Source organism: Nycticebus coucang, chromosome 7, assembly GCF_027406575.1.
Source record: "Nycticebus coucang isolate mNycCou1 chromosome 7, mNycCou1.pri, whole genome shotgun sequence".
NCBI lineage: Eukaryota > Metazoa > Chordata > Mammalia > Primates > Lorisidae > Nycticebus > Nycticebus coucang.
Window position 1 is genome coordinate 127,169,552 of NC_069786.1, and position 17,925 is coordinate 127,187,476.

Sequence of the window (17,925 nt, forward strand, 5' to 3'; positions counted from 1 at the left end):
GGTGTGAGTGATTTGAAAAAATACAAAGTGTTATTTTGAAAGATTGATATAACCGTATTAGGTGAAATAGTCTTTTTGTATTATGAAAAGCATTAATTCTCTCTACTGCTGTGATAAATTACCATAAATTAGTTGACAACACAATTTATTATTTTATAGTTCTGCAGGTCAGAAATTTGACATGTCTCTCACAGGGCTAAATTCCAGGTGTCTGCAGGACTTTGTTCCTTTCTGGAGGCTGCTGAGGAGCCTTTCCAGCTTTGGAAAGGGGCCCGCCGGGATCCCGGTCTTTATCTCCAAAGCTGGCCACATTGTATCTCCCTGGTCATTCTTCCATAGTCACACATCCTGCTGTCCTTGGGAAGAATGGTTTTCTTCCTGAGAATGCAAGGATTTGGTTGAGGCCACTCACATAATCCGTAATAATCTCCCTACCTCAAGATCCTAAACTTGATCATATCTTCAGATTCCCTTTTGTCACGTGAAGTAGCAGATTGCAGTTTCTAGGGTTAGGACATGGACGTCTTTGTTTCTCCTGGTACAAAACACTCAAGAATCTTATGGAGCCCTCATGTATGTCATAGAGATTTTCTGCATTAAACAAGGAGCTTCTCCACAGATCTTCCCTAGAAAATCACATGTCTATTTTTGACAACTGCTGCTAGGGTTTCAGGGACCTGTGAGTCACATGCTCAATCTCTTCTAAGAACTTTTTTTTGTGACTGATGTTTCACTGCTTCTGCACAATTTGCATGACAGGAACACTAAAATCCCTGACTTCACCACACATGAAGTTCACCTGTTGGTGTATGTTGTGAAATGGTGATTATAAGATATTACCCAATACTTTTGTCTTCATGACTTGAAGGCCATTTATTCTGCCTTTAATAATCCAGATCTGTGTCTGGACTCTATCCTGAAATACTAATCTATCTATTTCTTATGCAGTACCACGTTAATTTAAGCCCAAAGCTTTAAAGTAAGTCTTGTGATTCCCACTCATTTTGTTTTCTATTGCAAATTGAAAAATAAAAGATACAGTAAGGAACAACAGAAAAAGAGATTTCATTTATAAACTTTTTTTTTTTTATTGTTGGGGATTCATTGAGGGTACAATAAGCCAGGTTACACTGATTGCAATTGTTAGGTAAAGTCCCTCTTGCAATCATGTCTTGCCCCCATAAAGTGTGACACACACCAAGGCCCCACCCCCCTCCCTCCTTCCCTCTTTCTGTTCCCCCCCCATAACCTTAATTGTCATTAATTGTCCTCATATCAAAATTGAGTACATAGGATTCATGCTTCTCCATTCTTGTGATGCTTTACTAAGAATAATGTCTTCCACATCCATCCAGGTTAATACGAAGGATGTAAAGTCTCCATTTTTTTTAATGGCTGAATAGTATTCCATGGTATACCTATACCACAGCTTGTTAATCCATTCCTGGGTTGGTGGGCATTTAGGCTGTTTCCACATTTTGGCGATTGTAAATTGAGCTGCAATAGAAAAAGAGATTTCAAAAGTAGAGCGACCTTAGCTCACTCACAGTGGGTGAATTTTAGAGCCAAATCAAAATATTTCCCTAAAATCTCTCCAATGTCATTAGGACTGTGGTTGAAAATACATCGAATTTTCAGATAGTTGTATTTTTAATTTTTTGAGTAACCTCCATACTGTTTCTATACTGGTTGCACCAATTTTCATTCCCACCAGTAGTGTACAAGTGTTTCTTTTCTCCATATCTTCACCAATGCTTCTCACTTGCTTTGTGATACATGTAATAAGCATCTTAATGTGTGTGAGGTTATCACCTCACATTGTGGTTTTGATTTAGATTTCCCTGATGATAGGTGATGTTGAGCACTTTTTCATATGCCTGTTGGCCATTCATATATTTTCTTTTGGAAAATGTTTATTCAGATCCTTTGCCCATTTTTAATCAGGTTACAACATTTTAATCAGGTTACAACTTTTGTTTGGTTGGTTGGATTTTTTTGCTATTGAGTTGTGTGACTTTCTTGTATATTTTGGGTATTGACCCCTTATCAAATACATAGTTTACAAATATTTCTCCTATTCCATAGGTTGTCTTTTCATTTTTGAAGTGATTTCCCTTTCTATATGGAAGGTTTTTAGTTTGATGTAGTCCCACTTATCTTCCTATTCATCATACCACAGGTTTGGGGCAGGCCTTCACTTTTATCAAGGAAAACTCTAAAAGCTGACTGTCTTTATAGTCACAATAGTAATAAGATACAATCTGTATCCACCCCGTGCCAGTGGGCTTCACAAATTTACATATAGTCATATTGCTCAAATGAAAACAAAAACTCAAGGCAGAAATTCCACTGTGGTTCCTTAACGTCCTCCAGGAACTTCAGTGGTTAGATTAAATATAAATAAGAGGATTTGTCTTGTCAGTCAAAGAGTATAAAAATCATAAAATGAAAACCCTCCACATCAAAGTTGAGAATGTTGCTCCAACTTCCAGTAGAATACATTATCCATGACATTACCAGCTTCCAAGAACATGTCTTTTCATTGTGTATTTGGATTTACACAACAAATACTTAAAAAGGAATATGTCGATATATAGTCACAGCAATTATCATTTACTCTAAGGCACCAGAAGGAGTTCATTTTTCATTAAAAAATTTTTTGAAGTCTCCCATGCATAGTTAAAATATAATCAGTCTTCACAATCCTACACTAGCCATGGAGAATTTTGCCCCATTCCTGTGGACTAAAGTTGGCAAAAAATGCTTGACTATTACCAACATGTAGGTCTTATATTTATAACTCTGAATGATTAACTTTATTCTCTTTGGTTTGAAGGAAAAAAGAAAGGACATTCCTGGGTCAGAATTAAAAGGAGAAAGTGTAAACAAATACAACAAAATGGTAAGCAGGGAGCTTGGGAGTTTGAGACGAGCCTGAGCAATACAAGGAGACACGATCTCTAAAAAAAAAAAAAAATTACTTATGTGACAGTGCATACCTATAGTCCCAGCTACTCAGGAGGCTGAGGCAGGAGGATCCCTTGAACCCAGGAGTTCAAGGCTATAGTGAGCCATGATCATGGCACTGCACTCCAGCCTTGGTGACACAATAAAAGACATTGTCTCTATAAAAACAAAACACAACAGTTAAGCAGGTGAAATGAAGTTATCCATTGTATTCCAGGTGGTCTACAGTCTCCTGAGAGCCAAGACAGCCTTGTAGTTACTGTATGAGTTAGGGTATAGGTTAAGATATATAAAAAAGAGGCCTAAAAATAAAATTATTTAAACAACATGGCTTATTTCTCACACATGTATAATCTAGGTAAATGGTCCAGAGTTAATAGAGAGGTTTTGTCATCTTTAGTATGTGACTTTCTTTCTTAGGTCAAGAAATTTTTATTAATTTGGAAAGATGTTCCAAAGAAAGGCTGAATGTAAAAAAGCAAACTGCATATATATATGTGTCTGCATATGTGCATCTTGTAAAACATGTGTGTAAATATACATGAAATTGTACTGATGAAAGTAAGTTTTATGTATCTATAAACCCTTATTTGTACATGTAAAATTACTTATCTATAGGTAAAGAAACATCAATGCAGATATAAAGAAAAAGCCATTGCAGTTCACTCATAAAACTATATACAGGGTTTACTTTTGGTCATTGGAACAGAAGTAATGTTTATATTTTTGTGGTTTTAAAATGTGTATGTGTATATTAAAAATATTAAAAATGTTCCATTTTGGTAATGAAACAATGTTACTTAATAAGTAACGTATGAGAAAGGAAAACCCTAGGAGAATGTTTTTGAACAAAATAATTGTGGTTATCTCCAGATGGTGATGTTTCATACAATTTATTGTCTGAATTGCCTGTTTTTTATATATATAACTTATAATCAGACCCCTGAAATATTGTTTTATTTTAGTAATGGTCTAAGGACTCCGTTTCTACTGGACAATGAATAGCAAACCTCATTTTTGAAATGATTGTCAATTTTGAATCAGTAGATCTGTATAGTGGGATTTTAGAGTCCTATTAAAATATAAATTTTCACTCATCTATATGTCTTATTTTTTGATAGTTTACACAGCTGCCCTGTTGGTAGATGTGTACATTTTTATTTAGAAAGACAAAAAGTAGCAACATTCATTTTAAGAATGAGTGTTTTTGAAACAAAAAATTATTTGGATTGAATTATTATTACATTTTCATTTAGGCTTTGGGTGTGTAGACAAATTCTAGGAGACTTTCCAATGTATAAATAAAAGTTGACCCTCCTAACAGTAGAAAATCCCCTGGACACTTGCTTGAGGTTCCTTGTCTGAATGTATAAAAAAAAGGGATCCAGAATTAAACCCAGGGTTTCCTTCACTGGCTCTGAGTCCAGCTATTGTTTTGTTCAACTCTCCATTTTCCCCCCTCCCTATCCCCAGAGAACAGCAAAGCTGATGGTCAGTTGGTCTCCAGTAAAAATAACATGACTCTCCAAGGCCCTGCCAAGCTAAGAGGTAAGAGTCTGTGCCACTTTCCCTTTGCCCTGCTGGTCAATACAAGTTTTGCTAAGGTTTTGAGGAACCTAGATCCTCTTCAGTTTTTTATTAGACAAGCTTCTTAGTCACTTTGAGAGCAGTGAAATCTAGGAAAGCAAACCCATGTGGACCCAGGGTTGTGTGCTGTTTGTATTTATATCATAGAGCTTGTCTGCCCAGGTTCTAAACTATTTTTTCTCTTATTTTTATCTGATTTTCATGGAAATTCCTTTGCCTGGACTTGTTAAATTATAATCATTCACTGCCGTTTCAATTCCTCCTTCTAAATGAGTTCTTTCTATCTTGGGCAGGCCTCACAGCTTTCCTGTTGCCGGTTAATAGCAGTAAGAGTTTCATTTCAGTACTGAGAGTCCTTTGTGATCTAATATTAAAATTTCAATATTTTCTTTAATTTGAAGCGCCCCCTGTCCTTCGTCCTGGGCAGGCCTGGGAGTCTGGGCTGTGTGCAGTGGGGGCAGCATGGTCAGTGTCCTCTCTCCCTGTCTCCTGGCTCTCCCTCCACTCAAGAGCTGCTGCTGGTTTGGGCCCCCATTGTGCTGGGAAGGTGAGAAAGGAGAGATAAGAGTATGAAAGTGTCTTGCCTGACAGACACTGTAGTGAATGATGTTGGGATGTGTATCAGTCACTGCTCTTTCTTCCATGAGATGCTTTCATCATTCCCATCCCAAAGTATGAAGAGGGGTTAGGCCCCACAGCTTGAATTTCTTTTGAAACAAAGAAAGTCTTTCTTTTGGGTCTGGATGTGAGTGAAGGAACCAAGCTGGCATAACCAGTTTCACCAACTCTTTGGATGGTCACATGAGTGGCCTTTTGCATGGCTTGGGGATGTAGGTTCTTGACACTAGGGTGACTAGCTCAGCTTAGCTGCGAGGGACTTTCTAGCAGCTAATGAAACTTCCATGTCCAAGGTGATCCCTTAGTCCTAGGACAGACAGGACAATTGGTCATCTTACTTGGTTCTTATTGAATTGTTCTCTTCTTAGTAAAGTATCTCAAGAATGGAAGAAAAAGTATCCAATGTACTCAGCCCTACTATGAAACTAATTTATGGCTTTCACATGAAAGCTATAACCCAGTTATAACCTAAGAATAGGGGGAAGGGAGAAAGGGAGGGGAGGGAGGGGGGAGGGGGGCGGAGGGAGGTTGATTGGTGGGATTACACCTGGGGTGCATCTTACAAGGGTATATGTGAAACTTAGAAAATGTAGAATGTAAATGTCTTAACACAATAACTAAGAAAATGCCAGGAAGGCTATGTTAACCAGTGTGATGAAAATGTGTCAAACGGTCTATAAAACCAGTGTATGGGGCCCCATGATCGCATTAATGTACACAGCTATGATTTAATAAAATAAATAAATAAATGAATTGTTCCCAACTATGGGGGCTTGAAGTAAATTTTTGAGAAAATAGGAAGAAATTATAACTCTGTTATACTTACTTCTAGAGGCTACTTAATACCAACTGTAACAATGATTAGAAATAACTTTAAATTGTATTCTGAGCACCACAGTATTTACTAGGGTTTAAGGTTGGGTTTCCGTGTTGTTAAATTGGGTTGTACAGCCTGGGACACAAGAATAGTTGAATCCTGCCTTATCAGCCACTCTATTTTGGGAGTGAAATGCAGTAGTGCTAAATTATGAATTAGTGGATTTAAGCCCCAGATCTCCCTTTACAAGAGCTCCGGGGACTAGAGTGGATTTCAGTGTGTCTCATTGTTTTTCACTGTAAATATTAGGCCTAAAAGAGTTTGATGAAAGATAAGTCCAACATACCCACCAGTGTCAGGAAAGATGTAACCAGACAGAAGTGGAGAGAAAGCAGAGAAGAACTCCGTACTTGCTGGACTCCTGGGTTATGGCCAGAGCTTTGGTGCCCATCCTGGGTGGAGTGTGGGAGGGAAAAGAGCATCAGGAGCTCTGTCATAGGAAGAATATGACATCTGTCTGTCTTCTCACTGGGCTGTGGGTGTGGACCCACTGGAGAGGAGGGAGGGGTGAGGGAGAGAGACTTGCAAATGTACTGGCCTTCCAGAGTTCCACAGGTGTCTTGAGTGAGAGGATGGGGGAAGAGCTCCTCAGATAGCCAACCTGTGTGGGTAAATCTTGTATTGACTGGTGACCCTACTTTCCAGGGGGAGGTGGGGAGAGGGAGTGAAAAGATTACTCTGCCTTACTGAGAACCACATTTCCACCTTTTTAATAGTTTTCCTTAGTTCTTTGCTGTTAATCGTCAAACTTCCTACGTTATTACATAAGTTTCTCAAACTCTTTTAGAACTCTGTTTGAGCTCCAATTATCTTGGCTAAATATTAACAAGGAGATAACTTACAAGTTTGAAACTTGTTTGATTTTGGTTGGGATAAGATCTCTCTAATTATCAATGACCAATATTGATCTGAGTCAACAGGCCATTTTGGTCTTAAATAAGCAAAAGCCCCATTAGTAACTGTTTTCACAAGGATCATAAACTGGGAAAGGAGAGCTTTATTTCTCATAAAGCATTGCAACCTCCAGGCTGTCCATTCTGACAGGTTGGGGAAGCAGAGCCTCTGGCAAAGACTAGAGACAGGTGCTTTAAGAGAGGGGATGAGACAGGAACTTATGCTAAAGGGTTAAGCATTCAGTAGGTTATAGGAGGAGCTATGACTATTTACAAAGAGGTGGTATACGTGTGCATAGAAGGTTAACATGTATGCAACACGTGTCCCACGTTCACTTTGGGGCAAGGCTTCACATTTAAATGTATTCCACTTAGGCCCTATCCATCAAAGGGTGAAGCAGAGCACACAAAGACCCTCAATTTTTTTTGACTATTTTAGTTTCTGTAATGAGAAATGATTATCCTGATCTCATACATTTGTGTGGCAAAGAGTAAATAAATTAGTGGATGTTTAAGCATTTGGCATATATTGCTGCTTGAGATATAAGTAAAATGCTGATTTCAATTAATTTTTTTTTTTTTTTGCTAATATGGGGATATGAAAATGAAATACAAGGTAAACCTAAGTTTAGCCAGCTAATTCTTGGTAGCTTACAGGCTAGGATTTAAATATTTTTCTTCATGCATTAGATAGGCATTTAGTTACATTTAAAGGGAATTTTTTTTTTTCTCAATTAAATAATCTTTACTTTAGGAAATATTACCAAACAAACTATAAAGTAAATGTCATCTCTTTGCTTCAATTATACTTTGCTATTCTTTTCCGGGAAAACTAATGCAAAAATCAATATTGTCTCAATTTATTTATTATTTTTTTTTTTTGAAAAGTGCTAATCTATGTAGTGCAGCTGCCTATCTGTAGCCGTGATGATATTTTTAATTTTCCCAGCAAGGAAGAGAAGAAGAGGTAGAATGTGCTTCACTCAGAGTAACGGAGCCCCACGGAGAAAAGGTAAAGAAGGAAACAGGAAGACACTTCTAATAACACCCTCTGTATTTTTGGTGATAAACTTACTTCCTCATTGCTTTATGTGCCTGTACTAACTGTTGAGAAATACAGTCAGCTTAGTCATTTTCCAAACTGTGTCAGGGAGGGAAGCAAATGACTTGGTGATGCATCTATACCCGGACCCCGGGGCTCCCGGGGCTGCCGCAGTGCTGCCTCTGCTGCAGTGATAAGCATCAAGGCTGGACGTTGCTCATTTCTGTATAAAGGGTACAACCTAAAAGTTATTTAGCTGACCTTCTGTGGCCCAGAAAACCACAGGTTGCATACCAAGTGAGCCAGAGGTGTGGTCAGAGTTCTGTGCCCTAAGGCTTTCTCTTCCTTTGACTGTGTGCCTTATCACTTGACCTCTTTCGCCTCAGTCTCTTCATCTGGAAAGCAGGAGGGTGAATTAGGCCAACATCTTTCTTTCTCCATCCATCCTAATCCTAACAATCTACTTGTCTCCAAATTAGTCTCAGGATGAAGGACAGCTCCCCTCCCAATCTTGGCCTCTACAACTTTGGTTGGAAGGGCAGGATTACCTGCTCACCCTCCTGGAGTCCCTTTGAAGACTACTCATCACTACCACTGTGAAGTCAGGTCTCCAACCTCACTGCCTTCCACCCTCTACTGTATAACCTTCAGATTATTCTAGAACTGCCTGAGCTCCTCTCTGGGCTGCAGAGAAAGCTGACATGAAGGAAAAATGAGGCAAAGTGGAGGCAGACATCGTCTCCATTAGGTTATCCCATCATTACCCTTTCCCAGCCCCACTGCTTGTCCAGTCGGTGCTCAAATTTGAAGACCCAAGTTCAATCTCTGGCTTTCTAAGGGGCAGTGAAACAGCATAGCTGAAGAGCTCCCAGAAGAACAGTGATGGCAGCTGTGCATTTCATTGTCATTTACGAATAAGTGGGGTTTACTAGATGGGAGTTAAAACAGTTTTATTGAAGCTCGATTGCTCTGCTAAGGCATTCAATTTTGTAAACAATTTGAGGGGTGAAATTAGGGTGATATTCTATAGTTAAGCATAAAAATGCCATTTGAAAGAAAGATTTTCGATGGGGTGCAGTGGCTTACACCTGTAGTCCTAGTACTCTGGGAGGCCGAGATGGGTGGATTGCTTGAGCTTAGGAGTTCAAGACCAGTGTGAGCAAGAGTAAAACCCCATCTTTACTAAAAATAGGAAAAAAAAAACTAGTCAGGCATGGTGACTCACACCTATAGTCCCAGCTACTTGAGAGGCTGAAGCAAGGGGATCACTTGAGCCCAGGAGTTTGAGGTTGCTGTGAGTTATGATGACTCCACAGCACTCTACCCAGGGCCACAGAGTGAGACTCTGTCTCAAAAAAAAAAAAAAAAAAAAAAAAAAAAAAGAAAGAAAGAAAAGATTTTGGAATGCTGGAGATTCATGGAATAGTTTCCTAAGCACACCTGTGTCTTAGGAATGACCTCAATAAGGGAGGAAGGGGGCACGTGTATTTGCAAAATGAGACAGAATGAAGAAATCTTCTCTTTCAGCCTCCAGAATACTCAGAGATCAAACTGTGGATTTTCGGGCTCCTTTGCTTACTGTGACCTGCGGTGAGGCAAAGGGTACTTTACATAAGAAGAAATTGAAACAAGGTGGGTTTCATGCTCTTTAGTTTGCAGCTCCTATATAAAAGACGTCATAAGAAGTGATGGAATTATCCATGTGAATCACACATCATTCAAGGAGTCTGGGTCCCAGTTTGACCCGAGAGAAAGAAAAAGGAATCCTAAGATGACATTTCTCACATTTTAGGAAATCATGTTTGAAGCTCACTTGCACATGGCAGTGTCCTTGAGAATATCCAAAGAAACAAAGAGAAGTCCAGGAACTCCAATTCATAGATGAATTGCACATTGCACATTTTACTGTGAATCAGACATAAAAGGAAAGAGGCCCTCAGCCTCTGCTTTCTATCCTCTCTCCCTATGGGATCATTGTTACCAAGACAGTGTGCCTGATATGGTGAGAAGATCACAGAATTTAGAATTAGGAAACATGAGTTCCAGACTCAATTATGCCAAGAGTGACTTTTTCTTCTCAGTAGAGAAGGGGACCTTTCTGAGTCTGTCTGAAATTTCATATCCGAAAAAGGCAACAATAATTAAAAACCTGCCTCCCTGTGTAGCTGTTAAAGTTCATTTATATATTGATGTAAAACATTCTGTTATTGTAAATTCTAAAACTTTGCAAGATATGTCTATCATGATGAACTTCATCTCATTCCTCTCTTAATATGGTTCTTTGGACACCAATTATATAAATGTTTGCATTGTGTACAAATCAGTGGGGATTGTTTTTTATATTTATGGGATTGAACAACCATCATCACAATCTATCTTTAGAACATTTTTGTCCCCCACAAAAGGAAACCTCATGTCCATTAGCAGTCAATGCCCATTCCCACCTTATCCCACCAGCCAGTCCTAACCATCTCTATAAATTTGCTTGTTTTAGGTATTTTATATAGATAGACTCTTATAATACATCTGCTTTTGTGACTGGCTTCTTTCACTGAGTATGATGGTTTCAAAGTTCATCCCTGTAGTAGCTTGTCTTAGTACTTCATTACTTTTTATTGACAGATAATGTAACAGAGCATTGCATGGCTATGCCACATTTTGTTTATTCATCCATCAGTTTGAGTTGTTTTCATCCCAATGGGAGTTGTAAATAATGCTGTTTTGAGCATTTATGTGCAAGTTTTGTGTGAATATATGCTTCCAAATCTTTTGAGTATATACTCAGGAGTGGATTGGTGGGTCACATGGCAATTCTATATTTAACTTATTGAGGAATCACCAAACCATTTTCCATAGAAGCTGCACTATTATTTTATAGCCTCACCAGCAACATATAAAGGCTTCAATTTCTGTACATACTAACTAATGCTTCTTATTGTTCATCTTTTTTATTATGGCCGTCCCAGTGGGTATGAAGTGGTATCTCATTGTGGTTTTGTTTTGTATTTCTCTAATGATTAATGGTGTTGTGCATGTGGCTAATTATTGGATAACATTTCACAATTACTTTTTCATACTGGGTACCTATGACTGGAGGGATGGGAGAATCTCCGCTCCATTGCTGTGGTGACTTCCTGAGCTGTAAGGCACCCATCTAAGACCTCAGATCTGACCTGCAATGCCTCCAAGCTGTCTGGAGATTCTTGCTGATCTCTACCTCCAGAATTTAAAAGCAAATTGAAATACTCTCATCCTTCATAATCACTTGCTTTTCCTCTTATAGGTTATTTGGAAATACATTCAAAGATTGCACTTAATGGCTGGGTGTGGTGGCTCATGCCTGTAATCCTAGCACTCTGGGAGGCTGAGGCTTGAGCTCATGAGTTTGAGACCAGCCTGAACAAAAGCAAGACCTAGTCTTAACTAAAAATAGAAAAAAAAATGAGGCAAGAGAATTGCTTGAGCCCAAGAGTTTGAGGTTACTGTGAGCTATGATGCCATGGCACTCTACCCAGGATAACAGCTTGAGACTCTGTCTCAAAAAAAAAAAAACAAAAAAAGGTTGCTCTTAATGATAATTATCACTTCATGCATGATCAAAGAAAGATGCACTTGCATGAGGAAATCTCCCTTGAAGGGACTGTTGGGCTGGGTTTGGGCCCCTGAAGTCTGAGAGGGGAGGCCAGACTCTCTTGTTGTTGATCTTGATCACAATTTGACTATCTCTAGATCCCATGCAGTGGTAGTAGGGGAGCTACATTCTGAGCTCTGGGGGAAAATGGGCTCAGGATCAACTTAACTTGGTCTTACAGGAGTCTTGGTGAGGTGTATACAAAGTGAAGCTGGAAATTGGTTCACCCCTAGAGAATTTGAAATCAAAGGTGGCCGTGCAAGATCAAAGAACTGGAAGTTCAGTATACGCTGCGGCGGGTGGCCCCTACAATGGCTGATCGAGGTATTCCTGTGATGCGGGTGGGGACTGCACTGTAGTAATAAGGTCACTTTTATTCACCAAATATTTGTTGAGTTATGAGTAGAGCCATGATGCCAGTGAGTTTATCTTCTCACTTAGCAAGAAAGAAGATTCATAACCATAGTACAATGCAGGACATCAAGGTTATAAAAGGGGTTCTGTTAGGATAGAGGCAGGAGCGTGGGGGAGGGAAAATTCATTCTGACTAGGGTGCATGCAGACAATTGGGAACCAGCAGTTCTTAGAAAGTCAAGTGGGAGAAGACACACCAGAGAAAGAAGGGCATGACAACCAAACTGTGGCAGAAGCAGTTCTGTGGATTTAGGTAGAAAGATGATGTGTAACAAGGCATAATCCATCAGTTCGGTTGTTTATGGAGAATTTTAATGCCAAGCTGAGAAATTCAAACTCATAATCTAGACAACAGGGAATCAAGGAAATCTTCTGAGATTGGTAATGACATTTAAAGCATTATTTTAGATGGCTATGGGGCTTTGAAATGACTTCCCTGTCTCTGTACCTAGCCAGGCTACAGCTCATTCTAGAATTATCAGTTCAAATGTTACCCTTCCCTGAATATTCACCGACTGACCTGAGCCCTCTTCATCCCTCCCCTGGGCTTCCTAAATCAATACTAAGACTCTTCCTACACTGTCTTATATTGAGTGTTCCAACAGGTCTGTTTTTGTCTCTAGATCTCTCTAGGTTTGTCCATCTTTATATGCCCAAGATTGATCACAGTGTTTGACACCCACTAGGCATGTAATAACTGTGTGTTCATTAGATGACTTTTGTGTAGAGCCTCCAGCCAGAGTGCCCCTGGCTCTAATATAATTTTAAAATATTATAAAGAAAGACCTCTTAGGACTTAGAGAAGCACAAGAGTAAGGGAAATGGTTCTAAGGATGATTTTTCAGCTTTCATTGGTTAAAATCTAGAAGAAGTACAGAAATATTAGTGAATAGTGGAAGATCGTTTCTCAGACACCTTGGGTTTAAGCTGGGATATCCAGATAGTGGGATATCCAGGTAGAAATATTTGGGAGGTGGTGGAAAATGCCAGAATCTAAAACAGAAACACAGGCTGACCTAAATATTTTTACCTTTCAGAATGGATTTCTACCTGATCCTTCAAAAGTATATAAAGGGAGGAAAAAGGTGATATTATGTAACTTTTATAGCTCTTTTATACCTCTTCTTATCACAGAGCTGATTTTACATCTTATTTTATGGGGTCTGAATTTGGTAATTGTAGAATTGCTACTTTGAACACTATGCTGTATATAAAGCTAGATCTTCCTTGAATATTAAACCAGTTAAGACGGAGATGACATGGAGCCATCAAAATAGACATCCTGGATGTGTTTTAGCAATAGATGTAGATCTTTCAAGGGTGCTAAAGTCAGAAGAGGAAACACAATCTTGGAGTCCATAAAAATACTTCATAATAAGGTGGGAGCATTATCTTCAACTCAAACCCAGATTTTTTTCATTGATTTCACCTTTTCCTAACTGTAATGAAATCTGATGAAACAAAAGTTTGCTGAGTCATTTGACAAACTTCAGATGAAACTAAATATTATCTCATGACACAGGCAACAAAAAGAGCAGTTCTTTATGATCCTTCACATCCTTTTCTACTTTGCAGTAAAATGCACACACAGACAAGCAGAATTCTTTTTAAAGGATGGTGCTATTGGGGAGGAAGGTGTTGGGAGATAAAAGTATTGTATAGCAAAAGTTTACCTCCTTGGCTCCACTAGATTGAATATAGGTTTTCTGGGTGCAGAGGGGCTGTGCGGACCACCCTTTTATCTGTGAAAGTAATTTTTCTCTCTATTGAAGAAGGCAACAAATAAATAGGTTAAGTGTAGTGTAGGTTCAGGACAAGGTGATGGTTTTTTTGCAAGACTGGTTATGAATAAGAACCTGAGGAAGGAGGGGAGGGGAACAGTCTCATCCTTATACACGTTAGGTAGAAATATCCATCCAAGGCATTCACAGACTTCTAAAATAGCTCACACATAACTAGTCACTGGGCTGCATATTCCACCAAGAAGTTGAGATTTAGGCCTTTGAATTATCTGATGTTTTGGCTGATTTCAACTCTTGGCCACTGGAACATTTCTTTCACTAGGTTTTCTGAAGGGTAAATATTATTTGACCTATTCAGTGGATAGACTAAAGACCAGCATCTTTACCTTTCCCCAGCTGTCAAGAGTAACCTGGTCTAGGTTACATAAAGGAGCTGGAAACTTCCAGCCAACACTCTACCCTTATTTGTGGGTGCAACACTTTGCAGCAACAAGCTTTTGTTGCCTTTGTATTTTATGTCTCTTCATGAGCAAGAATAGAAGATCCCAAAGTGGCAGATCCCAGAATCCATTCATATTTCCATGGGTCGTTGGCTCCTCTCTGAACTTGCTTTCAGAGTCACTTTGCCTTCTGGAAAATTTACTGTCCCTGTCAGCAGCACATGACAGCTTCTTGGCTCAAACCAAGGGACACTTAAACCCTCTGGTGATAGCTGAGATGTCATAAAATAATCAGATATACTCATTCAGAACAATCATTTATTGTATACTGATATTTGCTTAAGCAACTCCAGTGATCTCTAAGTAAAACAATATTCCTTTATTCACCCATTCAACTTATAATTATCAAGCATATACTAAATGCCCAGTGGCCATTACAAAAGATTGACCTTCAGGGTTGTTTCAACTTTGTTGTAAATATGGAGGAATAACTTGATGGGCTGGGGTATAGATTCTAGGCTAGTCAGAGAGGCCAAAGTCACCTCTCAGGTGATTGTCCCTTGAATCACACTTTTTTTGGCCTTTCATCCCTGGGCTAGACATAAAAGCCAAGGTTTCCTGCATCCCAGAAGGGAAGGATGCTAAGGCAGGCTATTGGATATCTAAAAGTAAAATAAATAAATATAGTGGGTCACCTCTGAAAAGTCAACCGGTCTGACATTTTCTTGGGATTTGGATAGAGAAGAGAGGAGGAGAACTGGGGACCCTCAGGGATGTGTCGCTAAGGGAGCTGCAGAAAGTAGTGGAGTTTTTTTCTGGGACACTTTTATGGCCTCCAGGACTCTGGGCCCTGTGATCACTAGCGGTTGGGTCCTCAACCTGACTCTGGTTGCAGCCCCTTTGAGTGGGATTATAAATTCTGAGGAGCCAAGGTAAAGAGATATCCCTGAGGGCTCCTCAGGGTAAGGGGACAAGGAGAGCTTCTACCACTTGGCTTATGGAGACCAGGGTTAGACTCCCTGCACAGCTTCACAAAGGCTCACTTTGGCCATGAAATGAAACTCACATGGACCAAACAGTGGTACTTTGCCATTTTTTATTCTCTTACTAGATATGTACATCTGTAAAATTAGGTATGAAGTAAACAAGACTATGTTAAAAGAAAAACTTTAGACAAATAACTTAACAGAATTTATTTGAGCAAAGAGCAAGTTATGAATCAGAGAGCACTCAGACCAGAAGAGGTTTAGAGAGCTCTGCTATAGCCGCTTAGACAGTGAGACTGATGTGAGAGTAAAGATAGAAAATATATTTGATTGGTGAGAGCAGAAACATCCTAATTAGTGGTTAGCTGGCAGTTTCTGGTTGGTTATGTGTCTAGTTTCATCTTACCGCTTTTATTGGACTTTGATTTACTTCCATAGGAACTTAAAGTTCTCAAGTCACCCTAGCCTAATGATATCCCTGGCTCCAATTTTTTAACAACTGTTCTTTTTTTATCTCTCAAATGATTGTTTAAATAAATAATATGTGCAAGTATCACATATAGTAGGGTCACTTGATTTGTCTTTCTTTTCAGCGGAGGATACTGAAGTCTCACAATAATACCTCAGGTGATCCTTCTGTAAGTACTCATTTCCTACTATTATAGGAATATTCCAGATCTTTCCCAGGCATATGTCTGTGTCATTTCCGCTTTTTCCTGAAGCATGCTCACTTTCAGTTGAAACATAATTGCTATGTGTGATGAGCAAAGCCTAGCAGATGTATGACCCAAGCCAGGAGCATGGGTCTGGGCTTGGTATCTCAGCAAGAAGGCCATACTTTCCATTTGTTTTTATGGAAACCTTCCCATTTTCTCATTTCTTCTGGAAAGTGAGTATTGGGAAGCTTAGTTCTAGCCCACTGTGTCTCTAGAGATAAAGTGTAAAGTGGTAATGGATAGGGCTGTCCAGATGACCAGGGAAGGAACAAATGTATGAGGACAACAGCTTTTTCAAGAAGATGGTGGGAATGGGAAAGAAAATCCCAAAGATCCACTCCAAAATACAGGCAAAGCTCAAGATGGTCTTAAGCATCAGCCAGAAGAAACAAGCCTGGTGTGGGCTTATTCAAGGTGTGGGCTCTGACATTAGTTCTGCAGAGATATGCATGCAGAGCACATGGATGTTTTATGAAGCCCCTATGGCCAGTCTTGAGGGAGCCACCAGCGTGCTGAGCTGATTAGGACTGAAGCCATCATGATTTAGCAAACCATGGGGGAATTTTTACTCTAGCTGCTTGGCTGGTGCTTGAAAATGTGCAAACCTTCTGATCTCATGGGTCCTGTCTTTTCTCTACCTGCCCTGTGGCTTCCTGCTTTGGAGTCTGCCAAATCATGGATGATTCTCCTCTCTCATTGAAATCATACTTCGATTCTTTTTATTGCAATGAGATGGAAATTTTAGGAAGGGTCAGCTTTTTGCACAACTGCAGGGGGCAGCACTTATATAGAATATCTGTAATATTGATACATGATACTCAATAGAGAAGAGTCAACTATGTGCACACATCTTATCTCCAAAGCAATCCCCTAACAATATTTGAATCTCATCAGAACTGCTTTTGACTCTTGGCCAACTGAGGGAGTCTTTAATAATTAAAACAGTCTAGGATTCTGGTATTTGTGCAGGTTTTTTGGGATGGACTAGCCACAGAGGGTTAGGTCTCATAGTCCACAGCCAAAAATCTGTGCGAAGGAGAGATAAACTGTTACAGCAAAGGTAACCTCAATCCTGTTACTGTTTTCTCCTGGGACAGATGTTAAGGCCAATCACAACATTGACTTATAATATCCTGTGCCTTAAAAACTGGATTTTGTTCAAGCTAAATCTCTACTTATCCTCCACCCTGGAAACACCTGAAGACATTTAGAAAATATTGTTGCCTGGATCCCACCCCTAGAGGAAATTCTGATTTAATCAGTCTGACTATGTATGTCTTGGACACTAGGATAAATTCCCAGGTGATTCTGATACACAGAATTACTGATTATGTGACTTGAAGAAGAATACCAGGGCCTGTACCCCAACACACACTAATTGATTCAGAATCTCTGGTGTTGGGAAGAAGACATTAGTCCTTTCCTTTCCTTTCCTTCCCTTTCCCTTTCCTTTCTTTGCAGTTTTTGGCCAGGGCCGGGTTTGAATCTGCCCCCTCTGGTAGGCCAGTGCCCTAGTCCTTTGAGCCAAGGCGCCACCCTCTTTTCTTTGCTTTTTTTTTTTGTTTCTTTGACAGAGTCTCACTTTGACACCCTTGGTAAAGTGCTATGGCATTGTAGCTCACAGTAACCTCAAACTCTTGGGCTCAAGTAATTCTCTTGCTTCAGCCTCAGCTGGGACTATAGGCACTCACAGCAATGCCCAGCTATTTTTACAGATAGGGTCTTACTCTTGCTCAGGCTGGTCTCAAACTCCTAACCTCAGCCAATCCGCCCACCTCAGCCTCCCACAGTGCTAGATTATAGGCGTGAGCTATCTCTCCTAGCCTGATATTAGTATTTTCTATACTATCCCCAGATGATTCTAACAGCTGATCTAAGAACCAAAGATCCAAAAAATCAAATCTCTTATTAAAAAGATTAAGGATGCAAGATTCTTAAAATGTTTTTTAACTCCATTCTTACCCTGGAGTTTTGGAGGTGATTGAATACATGATATATGACCCTGGGCAGAT

The 17,925-nt window shown here is 39.5% G+C and overlaps 1 protein-coding gene across 1 annotated transcript in view; it reads left to right on the forward strand.

Moving 5' to 3' along the window:
- Positions 1–17,925, forward strand: part of SP140 (SP140 nuclear body protein) — an 81,944-nt gene that overhangs the window by 52,767 nt on the left and 11,252 nt on the right. The window contains exons 15-21 of the mRNA XM_053598259.1: positions 2,837–2,902; positions 4,441–4,515; positions 7,892–7,954; positions 9,512–9,616; positions 11,797–11,939; positions 13,067–13,114; positions 15,791–15,835. Coding sequence (XP_053454234.1) covers positions 2,837–2,902; positions 4,441–4,515; positions 7,892–7,954; positions 9,512–9,616; positions 11,797–11,939; positions 13,067–13,114; positions 15,791–15,835 — 545 coding nt within the window. The remainder of the gene's footprint in view (positions 1–2,836; positions 2,903–4,440; positions 4,516–7,891; positions 7,955–9,511; positions 9,617–11,796; positions 11,940–13,066; positions 13,115–15,790; positions 15,836–17,925) is intronic.